The 17187-nt window shown below is 36.2% G+C and overlaps 2 protein-coding genes across 2 annotated transcripts; both read left to right on the forward strand.

Annotated features, from left to right (window-relative positions):
• Positions 1–939: 939 nt before the first annotated feature.
• LOC7475532 (auxin efflux carrier component 3) lies at positions 940–5041 on the forward strand. Its single transcript, XM_024610554.2, has 6 exons — positions 940–2532; positions 2642–2942; positions 3096–3181; positions 3812–3969; positions 4116–4192; positions 4311–5041. Exons 1-6 carry the CDS (start codon positions 1302–1304, stop codon positions 4375–4377), a joined length of 1920 nt encoding a protein of 639 aa, XP_024466322.1. The 5' UTR covers positions 940–1301; the 3' UTR covers positions 4378–5041.
• Positions 5042–15179: 10138 nt separating this feature from the next.
• LOC7475533 (probable aquaporin NIP-type) lies at positions 15180–16971 on the forward strand. The gene is made up of 5 exons (XM_002314775.3): positions 15180–15347; positions 15468–15689; positions 15827–16024; positions 16305–16366; positions 16472–16971. The coding sequence occupies exons 1-5, from the start codon at positions 15243–15245 to the stop codon at positions 16674–16676; spliced, it is 792 nt and encodes a 263-aa protein (XP_002314811.1). The 5' UTR covers positions 15180–15242; the 3' UTR covers positions 16677–16971.
• Positions 16972–17187: the final 216 nt, after the last annotated feature.

A 17187-nucleotide genomic window follows, 5' to 3' on the forward strand; every position in this document is an offset into this window, starting at 1 on the left:
ATTCATTCTAATTAAAATAAATTCTAAATAGAAAATTCATGTTCTCTCTGTCTTTAGCTCTTCTGCTCCCATTTCTTTAACTCTAGATTCCATTGTTGTAAAGGGAAAATCTGAATAAATCTTTTAGTTTTTATATCTTAATTAAATGTGTGCTTTTTTTAAATAGTATTGTTAAAATCTTGAAAAATATGTTGCAATTGGATCATTTACCCTATTGACGAGTAATTTAGTTTTAAAAATAGGGAGTACATTAATAATCAAGAGCAGTTTTCTTTTCTGTTTTATTTTTTATTCAAAATTCTATAGATTTGCTCTTAGTTTTTATTTGATGTTTGGTTCATATTTTTATATTATCCGGATAAATATATAATTGGTGCTTCCTAAACAGTTTTCCCAAAATTTCTTTACTGGATCCAAGAATTAACGAGACAAATGTCTACATAATGAAGCTTCAGAGGTGAGAAAAATCGTTTTTGCAATGATGCCGTCCCCTGCAATTCAATATAATATGGATGCCATTTCTGCTTCTTCTTTTTTCTTTTTAGAGTGATTTTATTTTTGCAATTCAAAAATATTTTTTAATTATTTTTTCTAGTATTTTCAAATTATTTTAATTTATTAATTTAACAAAATAAAAAAAATAATTTTAATATAATTTTTTAAAAAAATGCTTTAAAAAACCAAAACACAAAAAAATCCAAAAATACTAGAAAATCACAAAAACACGGAAAATCCGAAAAAAACCCCGTACCACAACAAACCTGCCACCTGTAACTCTCTACACACACACTGAATCATGTTTAGTTAACTTAACCAAACGAGGCGGTTACTTTCTAACCCAACTGACTGGTCCCCATTTCCCTCGTCTTTCCAGTACATAATCACACGCCCTCTCACCTTTCCATATATACATGTCCTAGATCCGTCCACACACTCACTCTATAAATATTTCTCTGTTAAAAGGTTACTCCTTGCTATCCTTGTAAAATACTAAGACTGTCCGTCCTCCCTTCTATTTTCCTTTATAAATTCTCACTTTTCTCTCTCTTTCTGTCTCTGCAGTCTCGTCACCAGGCAGAATTAGGAGCTACTAGCTGCAGCAGCCTGCTGCAGAAAGACATTTATCCTCTCCAGTTTGCTATTTAACGGTTTTTGTCCTCCTCTTCTCCATTTTGCCGTTTCCCTCTTCTTAATTTACCAATCAATGCCACTCACTTTCCACTACTAGCCCTTTTCAGCAAAATCACCACTCCCCTGTCTTGATTGCTATATTTCAGTCGAAAATATATATCTAAGAAATCATGATTAGCTGGAATGATCTCTACAACGTTTTGTCCGCTGTGATTCCTCTATATGTTGCCATGATCTTGGCTTATGGGTCTGTTCGGTGGTGGAAAATTTTCAGCCCGGACCAGTGTTCCGGTATCAACCGTTTCGTGGCGATATTCGCAGTGCCACTACTGTCATTCCATTTTATCTCCACCAATGATCCCTATGCTATGAACTTCAGGTTCATTGCGGCCGACACGCTTCAAAAAATAATAATGCTGATCGCTCTGGGAATTTGGACTAATTTCACAAAAAATGGAAGCTTGGAATGGATGATTACCATCTTTTCTGTCTCGACTCTTCCGAACACTCTTGTCATGGGCATTCCTCTTTTAACCGCCATGTACGGCAAGTACTCGGGAAGCCTAATGGTTCAAATTGTGGTGTTGCAGTGTATCATTTGGTACACTCTCCTCTTGTTTCTTTTCGAGTATAGAGGTGCCAAGATGTTGATCATGGAGCAATTTCCTGAAACTGCAGCCTCCATTATTTCGTTTAAGGTTGATTCTGACGTGGTCTCTTTAGATGGCCGGGATTTTCTGGAAACTGATGCTGAAATCGGTGATGATGGCAAGTTACATGTGACTGTCAGGAAATCTAATGCCTCCAGGCGGTCTCTTGGGCCGGGTTCTTTCTCTGGAATGACTCCTCGGCCATCAAATCTTACTGGAGCTGAGATTTATAGCCTGAGTTCTTCAAGGAATCCTACTCCGAGAGGGTCTAATTTCAACCCTTCAGATTTCTACTCCATGATGGGAGTTCAGGGATTCCCTGGAAGGCATTCAAATCTCGGCCCGGCTGATTTGTACTCGGTACAATCTTCAAGAGGGCCAACTCCAAGGCCGTCTAATTTCGAAGAAAATTGTGCTCCAACGGCTACTTTATCCTCTCCTAGATTCGGGTTTTATCCAGCACAGACAGTACCCACGTCTTATCCGGCACCAAATCCTGAATTTGCCTCTACTGTCACTACTAAAACAGCAAAAAATCAGCAGCAGCAAAATAGCAAGGCAAACCATGATGCCAAGGAGCTGCACATGTTCGTGTGGAGCTCGAGTGCATCACCAGTTTCTGAAGGAGGTGGGCTCCACGTATTCGGTGGGGCTGATTTTGGTGCATCAGAGCAATCTGGACGGTCTGATCAGGGCGCCAAGGAGATCAGGATGTTGGTTGCTGACCATCCGCAAAATGGGGAAACCAAAAGTACATTAACTCACAGCTACATAAGCACAGCTAATTAATTATCCAATTAATCAGTTAACCATTTTACACGTTTTGATGTTTTAGTCTAACTTGTATTTGTATTTTTAAGCTATTCCACAACAAGATGGAGATTTTGCTGGCGAGGACTTCAGTTTTGCGGGCAGAGGAGAAGGAGATGACGACCAAAGGGAAAAAGAGGGGCCCACTGGACTTAACAAACTAGGGTCCAGCTCAACAGCCGAGTTGCAACCAAAAGCAGCCGAAGCTCCAGATTCCGGTGGCAGTAGGAAGATGCCTCCGGCAAGCGTTATGACCCGTTTGATATTGATCATGGTTTGGCGCAAACTTATTCGAAACCCCAACACATACTCCAGTCTCATTGGTCTCACTTGGTCTCTAGTCGCTTTCCGGTTAGTTTATCGATTTTGTATATCTATAGTTATTTTTTCCTTGGTTTAATTAATTTGAAATGTCACCAATCTTACTTTATAGTATACAAATACTATGATTGATATATTTGGTGTTTTACTAAATGATTGTTTTTTTAAAAAAAAAAATTGCAGGTGGCATGTGGAAATGCCTAAAATAATAAAACAGTCAATCTCCATACTGTCTGATGCTGGACTAGGAATGGCTATGTTCAGCTTAGGTGAGTGGTCATAATTATTGTGATTTTCAGATAACGTAATCATTTTTTCTTTAACCTCTCACTGTCTCCTCGGTCACACAAGTGCTCAAACGATACATTCAGTCGATATTGAATTAATGGACCATTCAAAAGGACACATACTCATATACTTACACAGTACCATGCAGTAACATACTATGTTATATACTTGTTCCTATATACGTAGAGTGTTTTTTGGCTCAGGTCTTTGTAGAGACCAGAGAGTGGATGTGGCACATTTGTTACCACACTAGGGTCTAAAGGTACTTTGGCTCGGTAGGGCATCATGGTACAAGGACAGGTTTTACATTGGTCTAAGTTAAGGGTATGGGTGCTACAACTCACAGTTGAATGGATGGTTGTGAGTTGTGACCACATCACAAGAAATCAAAGGGTTTTTGTCCTTGGACTATAAATAGATTGACCATCCGACATATGGGGCCAGTTTAGCTTGCGGTCCAGGGACGGTGGGTGTAGGTTGTGAATAGTGATAGATGCCCGTTCCAGCTCTCCTATTAGTGAAGGTAGTTGAGTTCATGAGAGATTAAAGATTTTAGCATCTAATTAATTTCTCCGTAGATGTACTGATTTAACTGGTTGTTATTGTGAAAGGTCTTTTTATGGCTTTACAACCGAAGCTAATTGCTTGTGGGAATTCGGTTGCCACATTCGCCATGGCTGTTCGATTCTTGACTGGCCCTGCGGTGATGGCCGCTGCTTCAATTGCTGTCGGCCTGCGTGGTACCCTCCTTCACGTTGCTATTGTTCAGGTAAAACTTACTTTCACGATATAATTAATTAATTAACTGCAATGATTATTACATGTACCTGTACTTAATATTCTAATTGCTTGCCATTATTAATTATTGTGAATTTGGTCGTGAAGTTACAATATTAATTTATTCTTATTCAATAGGCTGCACTGCCACAAGGAATTGTTCCATTTGTGTTTGCCAAGGAGTACAATGTCCATCCAGCCATTCTTAGCACCGCGTAAGTAAAATATTGCTAGATACTAGTATAAATTATTATACATCTAAATAGTATATATGTGTTAGTATATCAAAAAATAAAAGAAAAACTGATTTTTTCTTCCATATTTGGTATACAGGGTTATCTTTGGAATGCTGATAGCATTACCAATTACTCTTGTTTACTACATTTTCCTTGGATTATGATCGATTCTGCTTAGCAGTAGCCAGAAGGGGAGCAAAATGAAGAGAATTTTGATTACTTGCTGATCGTGTGTCACATTTGGCAGTAGCATTGATTACTGCGCCAAAATATATGTTCTTATAACAAGAGGATCGTTACCAGGCAGAGAAGATTGTAGTGTGAAGAATTTGCCAAAGTTTCCAAGATTCTTGGAGCTGAAAATATTTTTAACTTAGTGGAAGCCCTGATTTAAGGATCATGCAATCATTAGGAGCCAAAGTTCGTTCATTTCCCTAAGGTTTGGTCAGATGAACAAAGAAAAGGGGGGGCCGGAGACATCAAAGAGGAAAATAAGGGATACAGATATGGCAACCACTGATATTTTAATTCTCTTCATTTCCGCTATGGATCGAGGTCTGTAAGTACAAAAAGACAATGAACAGTGAATTAACCTGTGAAGATATGAGGAAGAGGAGAAAAGGGTTTTCCTTTACTATTTTTTTACTATTTAGTGTTCCTTTTTTTCTTCTTTGTGTTTGCTTTGATTGTCCGTATATATCCAGCAATTATTTGCGTTTGTCGCCTTTCATTTGGGTTTGTAATTTATCTAGGATTATCAACTATGATCAAAAGGAAGCATTGATCATTCACCTTGTTAATATACTAAGTTGATGATGTATTCTCTCATTGAGACAAAGACTTGCTACATGTTACCTGGGTCTCCAAAACCTCCTATATATCAAGAAAAAGGCATGTAAATATGGAGTAAAAAATGCGAGGGGGGAGGGAACTCCTTTCAACCGAGGGGGCTTTGTGCCTTTTTATTCCATTGGAACCCCCTTTAGGGGTCCTGATTTGAGAAGCTGAGCTTTGGATATTGGAAAATATATAGAGATAAGATCAGAGAAGAAAGAAAGCTGGGGTCAAAAGCAGCTAACCTTACCTTTTCTTTTAGCTATTGATGCGCCATCAATCCTACCCTACCTTATATAGCCAAGCATAAGATTACTTTAATAGGGTGGTGGGTTGGTTACAATGTCCAACTTTCCTGAATTTTTTTTTAAAAAAAACAAATTTCACACTTACTGAAATATTTAGATTTATAGTTTTAAATAAAATTATTATTCTGAATTGAGTTATTTAAAACTCCATCAGATTTTTTATGGTCACTACTCTTTACAAAACAACTAAAATAAAAAATTTAAACAAATAAATGGAAATCATGCTATTGATAAAATTAACTCATCCACTCGTCATTGTAAAAGATAGAAATAAGCTCGGGTGTGTTATTATATTATGATATTTTTTAGTTATGAGTTTTTTTTTAATTATTATTTCTATAATATTATTTTCCCTTGATTTTAATATTGTCATTGTCAAATATCTTTAAACTTAGCAAATTAAAACAACGTTTAACACATTAATTTTGGGTTATACTTAATGAACAAGATGATGTTAAAACATCTCACTCTAAATTATGGATTTGAGGTTTGGTACTTTAGTGACTGATTTTAGGTTAGTTTGAAATTAAAGTTGTTTAAGGTTGGATTTAGGATAAATTTTGGGTTAGGCCTAGGTTATGATAAACAACACGTGTTATTCTTATTAGGTGTTGTTAAATATAATCATAATTTCTCATTAGCAGTTATATAAAAGTGTGCATTATTTCCAAATACTTTTTTAATTTTATGTTATATCCTCACAACTTTTACCAAACTGTGTTAGTTTGGTAAAAAAAAAAAAACAACTTTCCTATTATGAAAGTGATGGCACGTGATTAATCACATTACTTAGCACATTGCTAGTTACTAATTACTAGTTACTAATAAACCAATAGTGATCGTGTTGACTGTTTATTGTTTCATTACTGTGCAGTCATGGCATTATTGTTGTTTTATTGATGTTTAAAAATTATTCTTATTTCAAATAAACTAAAGGTCGTGGTGTTTTATTGTTCAATTACTATTCATTAATTCGGTAGCATTATTGTAATTTGTTTTTATGTTTCGGTAAAGATTGACATGCATGTAAACTCTCTTCTGGTCCTGTGCTTCATCTTCGCTGTATTTCTATGTTGTTTAAAAGTATTTTTGTTTTTTGAAATATTTTACAGCTAATTTTTCTATCATGCAAGTATGCAAACTCAAATAGATATATATTGCTGTCTATTCTTCAAATGGTTAATTATTTTGATGAATTTGTAATTTGAAAACACTGAATATATAATATTTTATTAATATCAATGAAGGCATAAATACAAAATTGTTTTTATATAATAAATATAGAAAGGATAATAGCCATAGTGATTGAATTTATCTATTGGGAATAAATCTTGATAACGACAAGAGTTTAAAACTCTCTTAAAATCCAAAACTTGAATTGCATTAGCAGTAACTTATAGCGTCATATGCTCACGGATGAGTTGAAATTATTACAAAATAATAAGAACCAAACCAGGTCTTATTATTGAGAGATCCCTCCTCCTCGACGACAATCATCGAAGTTTTTTCAAACAAACATGGTACTATTACTAGCCAAAATAAAATAAACCCCAACATGCAGAGACCCAGCAAAAGAAACTGCCCGTTAATTTATGGAAACAAAGATTCAAATCTAGACTATAATAGAAAAAAAAACAAGCTGAAAACTACTTTTCTAATGATCCAGATCCCCTTTATTAAATAAAAAAATAGAAATGGAAAACGTAAAAGAAAAAAAAAATGAAGAATAGGGTAGAGAGAGAGAAAAGAAGAAGAGAGACGGCGACTTTAGGGCTGGCCCGCGAGCAACAACCCTGGAAAAGGGAGGAGAAAGGAGAGTGAAGTTTTAGTTCTTAGAGAGAGAAGAGCTTCTCTAGAATCTTGAGTATTGAGTACTAAACAGGAGAGATTAATGATTTGAATGAATTAACTATTATGTTGTGTGTGTCGAAATTATGTTTCAGACATGATTAACTGAACCAGATTAGCCGATGATGTTTTCAATTTGATGGACTGGAACACATTTTTTAGTCCAATCGAATGCAACTAATTAAAAATAGAATCGAAAACATGATGCAGTTTGGCTTTCCCCACTTGTACATGGATAGGCTTGAAATGATATCTTTACATGCCAATCGATGGTAATAGAAATGATTTATTGAACTACCTAGTAAAATCTATGGAAATTAATGAAGATTTGGATCATGAAATGATCATATAAGAGGTCCATAATTTGCTATTATTACATGATTGGTAGTCAGACTTGGGATGCAACGTCATCCAGATTTTACATCGCATGTTTAGTTGTGTGGTTGGATGTGATTAAAATTATTTTTAACATGAAAAGATTATATTTTTTTGGGTTTTAATTAAACTCTTTCTTGAGACTGTGATAATTTATGTTTTTAAAAATTATAACTACAAAAACTACTGCAATGCTAGGTATACACCGAAGATTAGGATTTGAATGAGAAACTGAAAACATTGCTTCTCGACAGACTAAATATGTTATATTCCGAAATCTTTAAGATGCAAGTTATTGGAATTTTCATGAAAAGAACTTCTGGGTTACGAGAGACCATCCTCCCATCCCATCATTATATTTTAATTGGTGGTAAAGATTCTAATTTCTCAAGGCAACGCATCTTTAACGCAATTCAACCCATATTTTTATCCCCTTCGGTTCTCGGATGCAATTCTTGGATGGAACAAGGCAGGGAGAGAGTCGACTCCCTGGAACAAATTAATTAATTGCGATGCATACATGTTAGATAATCCTTGATCACTCCATAAATAATAAAGTCCAATTAATCTAACCAAAGCTTGACATGTAGCACCGATATTCTCATCAATCAAATAAACCAAGCAATTGCCATCCCCGAGATTATTTTTTTGATGGATTGTAGCTTTTGAAGGGAACATACTTTCCACAAAGTTGGCTTCGAAACTCTAGCTAGCTAGCCTCGTAGATCCACCACCGTTAAGTTTCATGGTAACGAGACACAATCTGCCAACCACAACCATCGAAGTGAAGATCTCATCCTATTTATTCAATTATCAATTAATTAACCTTGGATTTCGAAGAAGAGCAATTAAAGAGGGTAAGACCAACATGCCATGCCACAGCCAGAAAGCGATGGCTCTTAGCGCGGTGAGACAGGGAGCCATCGTGGCTAGTACGGTCTCACGTGGGATTGTAGGGGGATTGCAACAAACGGTGTTATCAGCCCCACGCGTGGTGACTTGAACCTCATATTCCTATTGCTAATCTCAGTGCTAGCTGCTAGACAGTGCTCTACAAAAGTTGGACCACACCTAGCTAGGTGTTGAGTTGGTAGCTAAAACTGGTATTAAAATTCAACGGATTGCTTTTAAGCTTTAAAGATCAACAATTACACGATAGCCTGAGTCAACACAGCCTCGATTGACTTTAAGTGCTCTATGTCTAAAAAGGACCAGGCCTGTCTCCTTCATTTCAAGAAGTTTCTTAATTACCAAGCCCAAATACAGTGCTATCTTATTTTTAAGAAATTTATATTCCACAATAATATTTTTTTCAACATTAGAAATTTTGCTGATATTAACAGACAAATGCAGATGGAAGGTAAACTTTTTTGAAGAGTTTAATCATAACATCCTGTTAATTAAATTGCATACTTATTAATATTTAGTCCAAAATACACTCTCTTTACACGGCACCAATGAAAAAAGAGAGAGAGAGAGGATAAATAGCCTAGTCTATCCTGCTTCAATTTGTCTTGTATTTATTGCATTGGTGATATTACGGTACATCTCTAATATGACATTTTATCATATGATGTATAATCCAAATTAATAGAAACTGTGTATGTAAAATGCACTTAGTTCCAAATTATTTTTTAGACCAAATTATCTTCTTCCAAGGAGCTTGCAAACATATATATACTATAAACATGTGTTTTTTTTCCTTATGTAATGAAGAGACAAGACAAATACATGCTATTTGATCCAAAAAAACTATTAATAATATTGAAAGAATAATAGTTTAATTTAAAAATTAAACTCCCAGGTCGAATATGATTATAGTTTCAATTAATTGGGATCACATTATAATTGAAAGATTTAGCTAAAATTTAACGGCATGATAGGCGCCATCAAAAGGATTATATTGGAGAAAGTATTATAAATATAAAAACAAATTAGATTATCTCCCCGAGATATTAAGATATTTTGAATTTTACAAGCAATACTTATAAACCGGCTTTCTTTGGAAGGACCTGAGATCAATAAAAGTTGATTGAACCTGGGCCCAATTCTCATCGAAAAGGTCTACAGCTCAATAAGCCCATGGTATCATCGAGTAGAAGAGATTCGAACCCCAAACTAGGTACGTGGTCATGCCTCCTCCAATCCCATCTTGTGAGGCAACTTTCATGGACCACCGGGCACCAATATCCCTAGCGATTTCCGGCTTTTGCCTCTGCCTAATTGCAGCTCACATCTCCTTTTCTTTTAGCCACCTTTCCACTGGTCTACCTTCTCAGGAGACTGGGACTTTCTCCCAAGAGACTTTAATACCTTTAAGTTTCAAGAAACAATAAAAGAGACATAACATGCTAAAGCAATCTACTAGTTACAAAGCATGCCCAGAGCAATATGACAGCCGAACTTCATAATTAATAATAAATAAATAAATAATGACAACCGAATTGAATTCATGATTCCCATCCAATTTAAGCAAAGAAACACACTCAAACAAACAAATTAAAGTCAAGCCAGCATCTACTATATACAATTGGCATATTCAAGAGCATGATCGATCCCAATATTACAATGTGCATGCTAGCAATAATATAACGACATGGAAGAACTTGTTAGGTTTCAAGTCATTTCTTTGCCAGACGAGTTGTTCATCATGATAATCTTTTCAGTATAAAATTTAAAGAAAAGGGTTCTTTTCTGTTGCCCTTCCTTATTAAAAAAGGAATGTCTCCATCTACTTGTTTTCTTCCAATTCCCGAAATTCGATCAAGTTATCATGAACATTCTTGAGCAGATCATAATGTCTTGATTTGCCAGTTTTGGACTCTTCTTTTTTATGTGACGTGCCCATGAGATAATACTGTCCCTCTCTTTACTGACCGCTTTCATTAATATTTCCAGGTAATTAAACTTGATGATATCTTCTTATTGATTTATTTATTTATTTATTTTGTTTTTTATCATTAAATACCTAGTCATGATTTCCATCTCTAGAGGTAGGCATCAAACAGAATGTTCATGATTTCCTCTTCGTCCCAGAGGCAACAATTTCCATCTCTAGAGGTAGGCATCAAACAGAAGCGTCAGTGACCATCCGATCTTTATCAAGCATATCACAATATTCGACATGGTCAAATAAATATGACACTACAAACTTAGAACTCACGCCCGTTGGATTGAATTGATCTTGCGTGGCACCACCTTGGCACGGACAGCGAGGCACGATCATCTTACAGGTTATGCACACGTGGCCAAAACAGTGTGTGCGTGCGGGTCCATTCTCATGTGGATGCCATACCTAGTCATGTGGCGTTGGTGTTAAGAAATAGTGATTGAAGCCAGGCAGATACATGCCTCCAAGGTGGTGTATTATTGCAGGTTAGGGGGTAAGAGAAAAGGAAAGGTTGGAGAAGATAAGATCCAACTAAGGTAGGGACTCATGAGAATGAAGTATGGCTGCAAGGGCTATGAACTTTCCTATTTACTTATCCAGTTTTTTATCTTGAAAACAAGGGCATGGACCCAGTTTGTTCAAAGTCTTCGCCTAGCAAGAATTTGTGTGGATGATATATATATATACGGGAAGAGTGGAAAATATGTCCCCGCCATCGCTTCCAATTGTTCTTTAAATTTGAGTATATATTGTTGCTGAAATACATGACCACTCTTGATTTTACTGGGAAAACTTAATTTTTGCTATATATCTAGCTAGCTAGCTAGCTAGGAGGCCCTTAACTGGCAGTCCCATGTTGTTGGATAAGGTGTTGAATAACCGATTATTCACTTACCTGACACACTTTCTATAAAGGGATGTTGTATCTTTATTTAATTTTTATTTTTAATATTTTTCATGGTTGAGAAAAATTGTGCGATTCAAATCAATATATAGGTGAAAAATCATTTTAAACTCACTATTTGGTGACTGAGAAGGAAACAAAGGGGAGGAGATGATAGTGTAGTTTCTGTGTTGTTTTTTCCTCCTCCATTTTCGATCTCTCAGCAACTCTACAAACGCTATCATCAGCTCACATGTAACTTGAAGCCGTCATTAAGAACCTAAAAGAAAACAAATTAATTAAACTCACGTAAATCCATAGTTATTACATTTGAGTTTTATTTTAGACGGTCAACAATATATATTACTTTCGGATCGGCTTCCGTAAATAATTAAACTAATAAAAAAAAATTATGGCGTTCACTGCTCATATGAACAGTTAACCGGCAGCCCAGTGTCAATGTTATGCCTTCCTTAGTTAAGGTAGCAGCCCAGGAAGTTAGCCATTTTCAGTTTGGTTTAGCCATCAGTCCAATGTTCATTTTTGCTTAAACAATGAATGTGTTTAATATATTACTTTAATTATTTTATAATAACTTCGTGCTGCAACTTAGTTGGTTGAAGCACGCGAGGATGAATCTAAGATCACGGGTTAGATTCTTGTAAGGCACGCTATTTGCTTGAAAGAACATAAACAAAATCATGAATTAGTAACTGTTTCCGATCTCTAAAAAAAAATCTCAATTGTTTTGCACTTTCGCTTTTCTTTTGGAATGAAATATTTACAAAATTTTCATAAATAGGATCAATATTTATCTTTTTCTTGTTTTTAATCAAGTTATGTTTCATCACGGATAGATGTAGGCTTTGCAATCAATGAACTGTTTTGGGTTTTTTTGTTATTTTTTTTAATTTCATTAATTAATATGATATTTTTCATTTAATTTTATCATTTATTGATGGTTATAGTAAATTAATTTTAGTATTTTTCATCATATAATAAATTAATAAATTAATTAGATCTAATAGAATTTATAACTCAGGTCATGAATTTGATAGGCTGATCACGGTTAATCTAACTCCTTTCTCTGTTTTTTTTTTTTGAATTATTTTATTTAACCTAACTCATTTCTCTATTTTTTTCTTTGAATTATTTTATTTGGACATGTCCAGTCTGCAAGGTTATGCTGGAAAAATTCTTACATAATTTAATTTAAAATACATATCAAATAAAAAGTTGGCTAAAATATTTTTAAGTTTGAACTGTATACCGAGTTTAAATATTCTAGTAAACTTATATTTTATTTGACAATTTACCACAAACAACTTATATTTTATTTGACAATTTACCACAAACAATACCAAGATTTATGTAATTTGCCATTTGAATGGTATCCACATGGTAGAATATTTCTAGAAGTCTACGCTGGGTCAGCCAGATATTTGCATACATGCACGTGAACATTACAAGTGTATAAAGAAGTTGTCATTGTGGGCATGAACTAGTTTAGATCTATTAAATTGCAAAACCAAAGAGAAGTAGCGTGCAATTTGGCTTTCAATCAAATATTTTAATTGGTACTCTTCTTGAGATGTAGAATTTTGTGTTAATTAATAATTAATAACATGGTGGCACGTGCGCACGTGAATGCAAGAAAGCTGCCAACGTTAAAATAAAATATAGTAATATACAACTTAACACAAAACATGATAACGAAGGACCATTTTGTGGGGTATGGTAATGAAAATGTCAAAATGATATGACGAGGCCAAACAGGAACTAGTCATATGCGGTGCTGTCCTCGTGTGCGTGGCCTCATTCTCCTCTGTACACGGGGGCCATGCTTCTAATTAATTTGGGACCTCGATAATTTTTTTTATATACAATCAAACCCTGTCATTATCATGCTTCATTTTAAAAAAGAAATCGCACGAAGAATTCAACTCAGTTAATTGGACGAGGTACACGGCATTGGATCACACTGATAAAAATCTGCAACTCAATAGTTTGCACGAAATGTTTGTCGAATAACCAGTTTGAAAATCTGGTGCAAGTGGGGATTGGACCGAAAATCAGCAATCTCCCACCCTTCCTTTTTCTTTTTTTCCTATCTATTTTTGTCGTAGAGTAATTAAATCTGGTGCAAGTGGGGATTGGACCAAAAATACACAAGCCGTGGTTGAAATAAGAATAAACACATGCAAACAAAAATTAATCAAGACATTGAGATTGAAGGGGAGAAAGGTCGTGATCGTTGCAGGGTAAACTGCAGACACGAGCCGGGGAAATGGACCCACAATGGCCGGGACCATCGAGCGGTGAATTGAGACCTTTTGAGAGGGACTGAGGGAAAGAATGGTTCGTTTTACAAATCATTTCATGACAACACAGCATCTATACACCAATTTTTCTCAGGGATGCATCTTGTCAAAGACCCCGTGTCCCCTCTAAATTGCACCACTTTTTTTCTCTTGAGCTTTCTGAATTCATCTTATCATGCAGGCTTGAATTTGGAAGAGGAACTGGGATAGAGGCTTTCTGGGCTTGTATGTGATTTTTGACCAACAGATGGATTCTTAATGGGTCTGATGTTTAGCTCATTCGTCCCTTTGTGAATGGGTTCAAAAATCTTGGTTTCACCAGACTGCCACAATGGCCCAACATTGTCTTGGCATGGCAGTGCTCATGTGGCCATGTCACATGTCTCTTCTTGCACTTTATAGCTTCAGTTTTCCTAACAAAATTCAGTGCTTGGCCAAAAAATGATCACATGTAAAAGACAGCATTTTCCATGTCTGGTATGCAGTAGATGGTCCCCGGAGGAGAGATTGGCGCGGCTAAAGGCAAGAGCCTTTCCTTTTCAAGTTATTTTTACCACTGAGTTGAAGGGGCTGCCACTCTTAGCACCAAGTTAAAAGGATGGAAGCTCGAGACGTAGGAGGAGGAGGCATGAGAGTGAGTGGCTGGGCTAATCTGTAGGGCCGAGGATATGTGGCTGCTATAAAGAAGAGGACCTGACACCATTATGTTTGATTTGAATCGAGGGTCCACAGTATATTAGCCGTAACCTTCTTTCTTTCTACTGCCTCAGCAATAGCACTGAACACAGCTCGCTGGAGTTTTCTTTTGGTCCCCTGCTCATCATTACAGTCTACAGATACAGAAGAAGCATTTTTCATTTTTCCCATCACAAAAGAATAAGAAAACAAGTGATCCAATGAAAACTGGAAAGCCCCGGTCATCGGTCGAGCTTCCCACTCGGTATTATAGCCCATGAAATCCTAGGGAGGTACTGCTGCCTGGGCCTAAAAGTAAAACTACTTAGCGTCTATCTTGAGCAAAGATTAACAGTACAAGGCTTCTACTTAGCCAATTTCTGGACAGATGGTTACGATTGGGCCATCAACCCGTATGAGAGCCCATTTTTTGTGTGTATTTTGGATGACAAATGGACCTAGACGTCATAACTAGCAGCCAGCTGGAAGCTCACTTGTGGCAAAAGGTTAACATCCATGCCCAATAAAATTTCCAGTCTAAAGGTTGCGAGTCTAATCATACAAGCAAAGTCTTAAGATAATTGGGTCAAGCCTAATCAATAGGCAATGGTTTCATAACCAGATGACGAAATGGAATCCCTAATTTCACTCAGGGACTTGATTCATAGTGGCCAAGACAAAATTGCGGTAGCTATTCCTGTAAGAGGCCTAAATGACTGGCCTAAAGATTACACAATTCTCTTGGTTCCATGAGATACTCGTCAAAATAGCTAAGCCATCGATCTCCAAACAACGACATTAATCTTTTACTATATATAAATTTATTTTCTTGGTTTATCCAACACTAAATTTCTTGACACGGGAGAGAAATAAGCACCATCTTCTTCTTCACAACATGCCTTGGAATAACGAGTTCGGTGATGATACAGAAGGTGGCAAAAAAACAGAAAGTTCTGATGAGGATTCACCACCTGAAACTACTGTTCAAATAATCCAGAAGGTACTAAAAAAACTCTTATCTCTACTTTTTTTTGTTCGCTGTATAAACTTACAGTTACCATCTAGCTATACCAAAGAAAATTAAGAGTTATGTGACTAATAAGTCTCTTCTTATTGCCAGATAATAGCAGAGATGATAGGGACATTTTTCTTGATTTTTATGGGTTGTGGATCTGTCGTGGTCAATCAGATGTATGGTTCTGTAACATTTCCAGGAGTTTGTGTGGTATGGGGTCTAATTGTGATGGTGATGGTTTACTCTGTTGGTCATATCTCTGGTGCACATTTCAATCCAGCAGTCACTGTTACTTTTGCCATCTTTAGACATTTTCCTTACAAACAGGTTGGTCTTCATATATATTCGTTGTTTCTTTGTACAGGTCGCTCATGCTGGCGGAGCACATCTCATCGGGAGAGGTGCTGATTATAAAGACTGGTGAACTTCTTGCTAAATGTGTTTTTTCTTTCTTGTACTTGCAGGTACCTCTATACATTGCGGCACAATTACTTGGATCACTCCTTGCTAGCGGCACCTTAAGCCTTCTTTTTAGCGTGACAGACGAGGCTTACTTTGGGACAATACCAGTTGGACCCGACATCCGTTCTTTTGTTACTGAAATAATCATATCGTTCCTTTTAATGTTTGTTATCTCTGGTGTTGCCACTGACAATAGAGCGGTTAGTTACTCTTAAGCATGCTCATTTTATTTATTATTGAAAAAAAAACATGTCTTTTGTTTATTTTTATTACAGTAGCCTGGGATTGTTTAGCCTAACTTTCAAGTAGACCATCCCTCTTGGTTGATTGCTTAAATCACAAGCAGCACAAGAATGCCTTGCCTTATATTCGAAAGATTGATTACTAATATCTAACAGAGTATGCTCAAAATGTGTACATATAAACTTTACATCTAGCAAACGAATATAATTTTAATTCTTCGATTCTCGACTCTTGCAGATTGGAGAATTAGCAGGAATTGCAGTTGGAATGACAATTATGTTGAACGTTTTCGTTGCTGGGTAATTCCCTTGCTAGCTGCAATCCAAGCTGCCAGTGTCTTTTTGAATAGCAATTCTTTACGTGACTCTCTGTTTTTTTTTTGTCCTTAAAATTGTGGATTACAGGCCTGTATCTGGGGCATCCATGAATCCTGCTAGGAGCTTGGGGCCTGCAATAGTGATGCGTCAATTCAAGGGTATCTGGGTTTACATTGTTGGCCCCCCCATTGGTACCATCCTAGGAGCGCTCTGCTACAATATAATTAGGTTCACTGATAAACCTCTCAGGGAAATAACCAAGACGGCTTCATTTCTAAAATCTAAGAATTGATTGTCGCCATCCCCACTTTCTTTTTAGCCCGGCTCATCCTACAAATTTGTGATGCAGCTTCTACTTGTACTATCAGTGATAAGACCAGTACAAAGTAAGTAGATCTGTACTGGATAAATAGAGAGAAAAAAATAAGAAGAAGAAGCATATATTAGAGAAATATGAATTGTCGGGAAACATAAATCCTGGTATAGGAATTTGTTTAGGCATTAGGCCATGTGGATGTAATTTCAATCCTCCAATATATTGCAGGTGATTCTATCCAAGCTTCAATTATACACTCTTTGTTTTTATATTCCCGGGTCATGCCTCGTGAGTTCAATGTCTATGATAGCTTTGAGCTGAGAGACATTCCATGTGGATTGCAGCCATTAAGTTTTGGATGTATACGGCAAATGTCGAACCAGAACGTTTGGTGGGGAAGAAAAAGAAATCGTGGAGGCATAGAAAATAGTTCTGTATCTGACGTTTTGATTATCTATTCCACGGAAACAACAACAACAAAAATATA

The sequence above is a fragment of the Populus trichocarpa genome, chromosome 10 (assembly GCF_000002775.5).
Source record: "Populus trichocarpa isolate Nisqually-1 chromosome 10, P.trichocarpa_v4.1, whole genome shotgun sequence".
Lineage (NCBI taxonomy): Eukaryota > Viridiplantae > Streptophyta > Magnoliopsida > Malpighiales > Salicaceae > Populus > Populus trichocarpa.

Excerpts from the sequence above, each read along its gene's own strand:
- LOC7475532 (XM_024610554.2), top strand. The coding sequence starts at position 1,302 with ATGATTAGCTGGAATGATCTCTACAACGTTTTGTCCGCTGTGATTCCT. Across the intron at positions 2,533-2,641 it reads GCAAAATGGGGAAACCAAAA|CTATTCCACAACAAGATGGA; the intron begins GTACATTAACTC and ends TGTATTTTTAAG. Across the intron at positions 4,193-4,310 it reads CCAGCCATTCTTAGCACCGC|GGTTATCTTTGGAATGCTGA; the intron begins GTAAGTAAAATA and ends TTTGGTATACAG.
- LOC7475533 (XM_002314775.3), top strand. The coding sequence starts at position 15,243 with ATGCCTTGGAATAACGAGTTCGGTGATGATACAGAAGGTGGCAAAAAA. Across the intron at positions 15,348-15,467 it reads CTGTTCAAATAATCCAGAAG|ATAATAGCAGAGATGATAGG; the intron begins GTACTAAAAAAA and ends TCTTATTGCCAG. Across the intron at positions 16,367-16,471 it reads TTGAACGTTTTCGTTGCTGG|GCCTGTATCTGGGGCATCCA; the intron begins GTAATTCCCTTG and ends TGTGGATTACAG.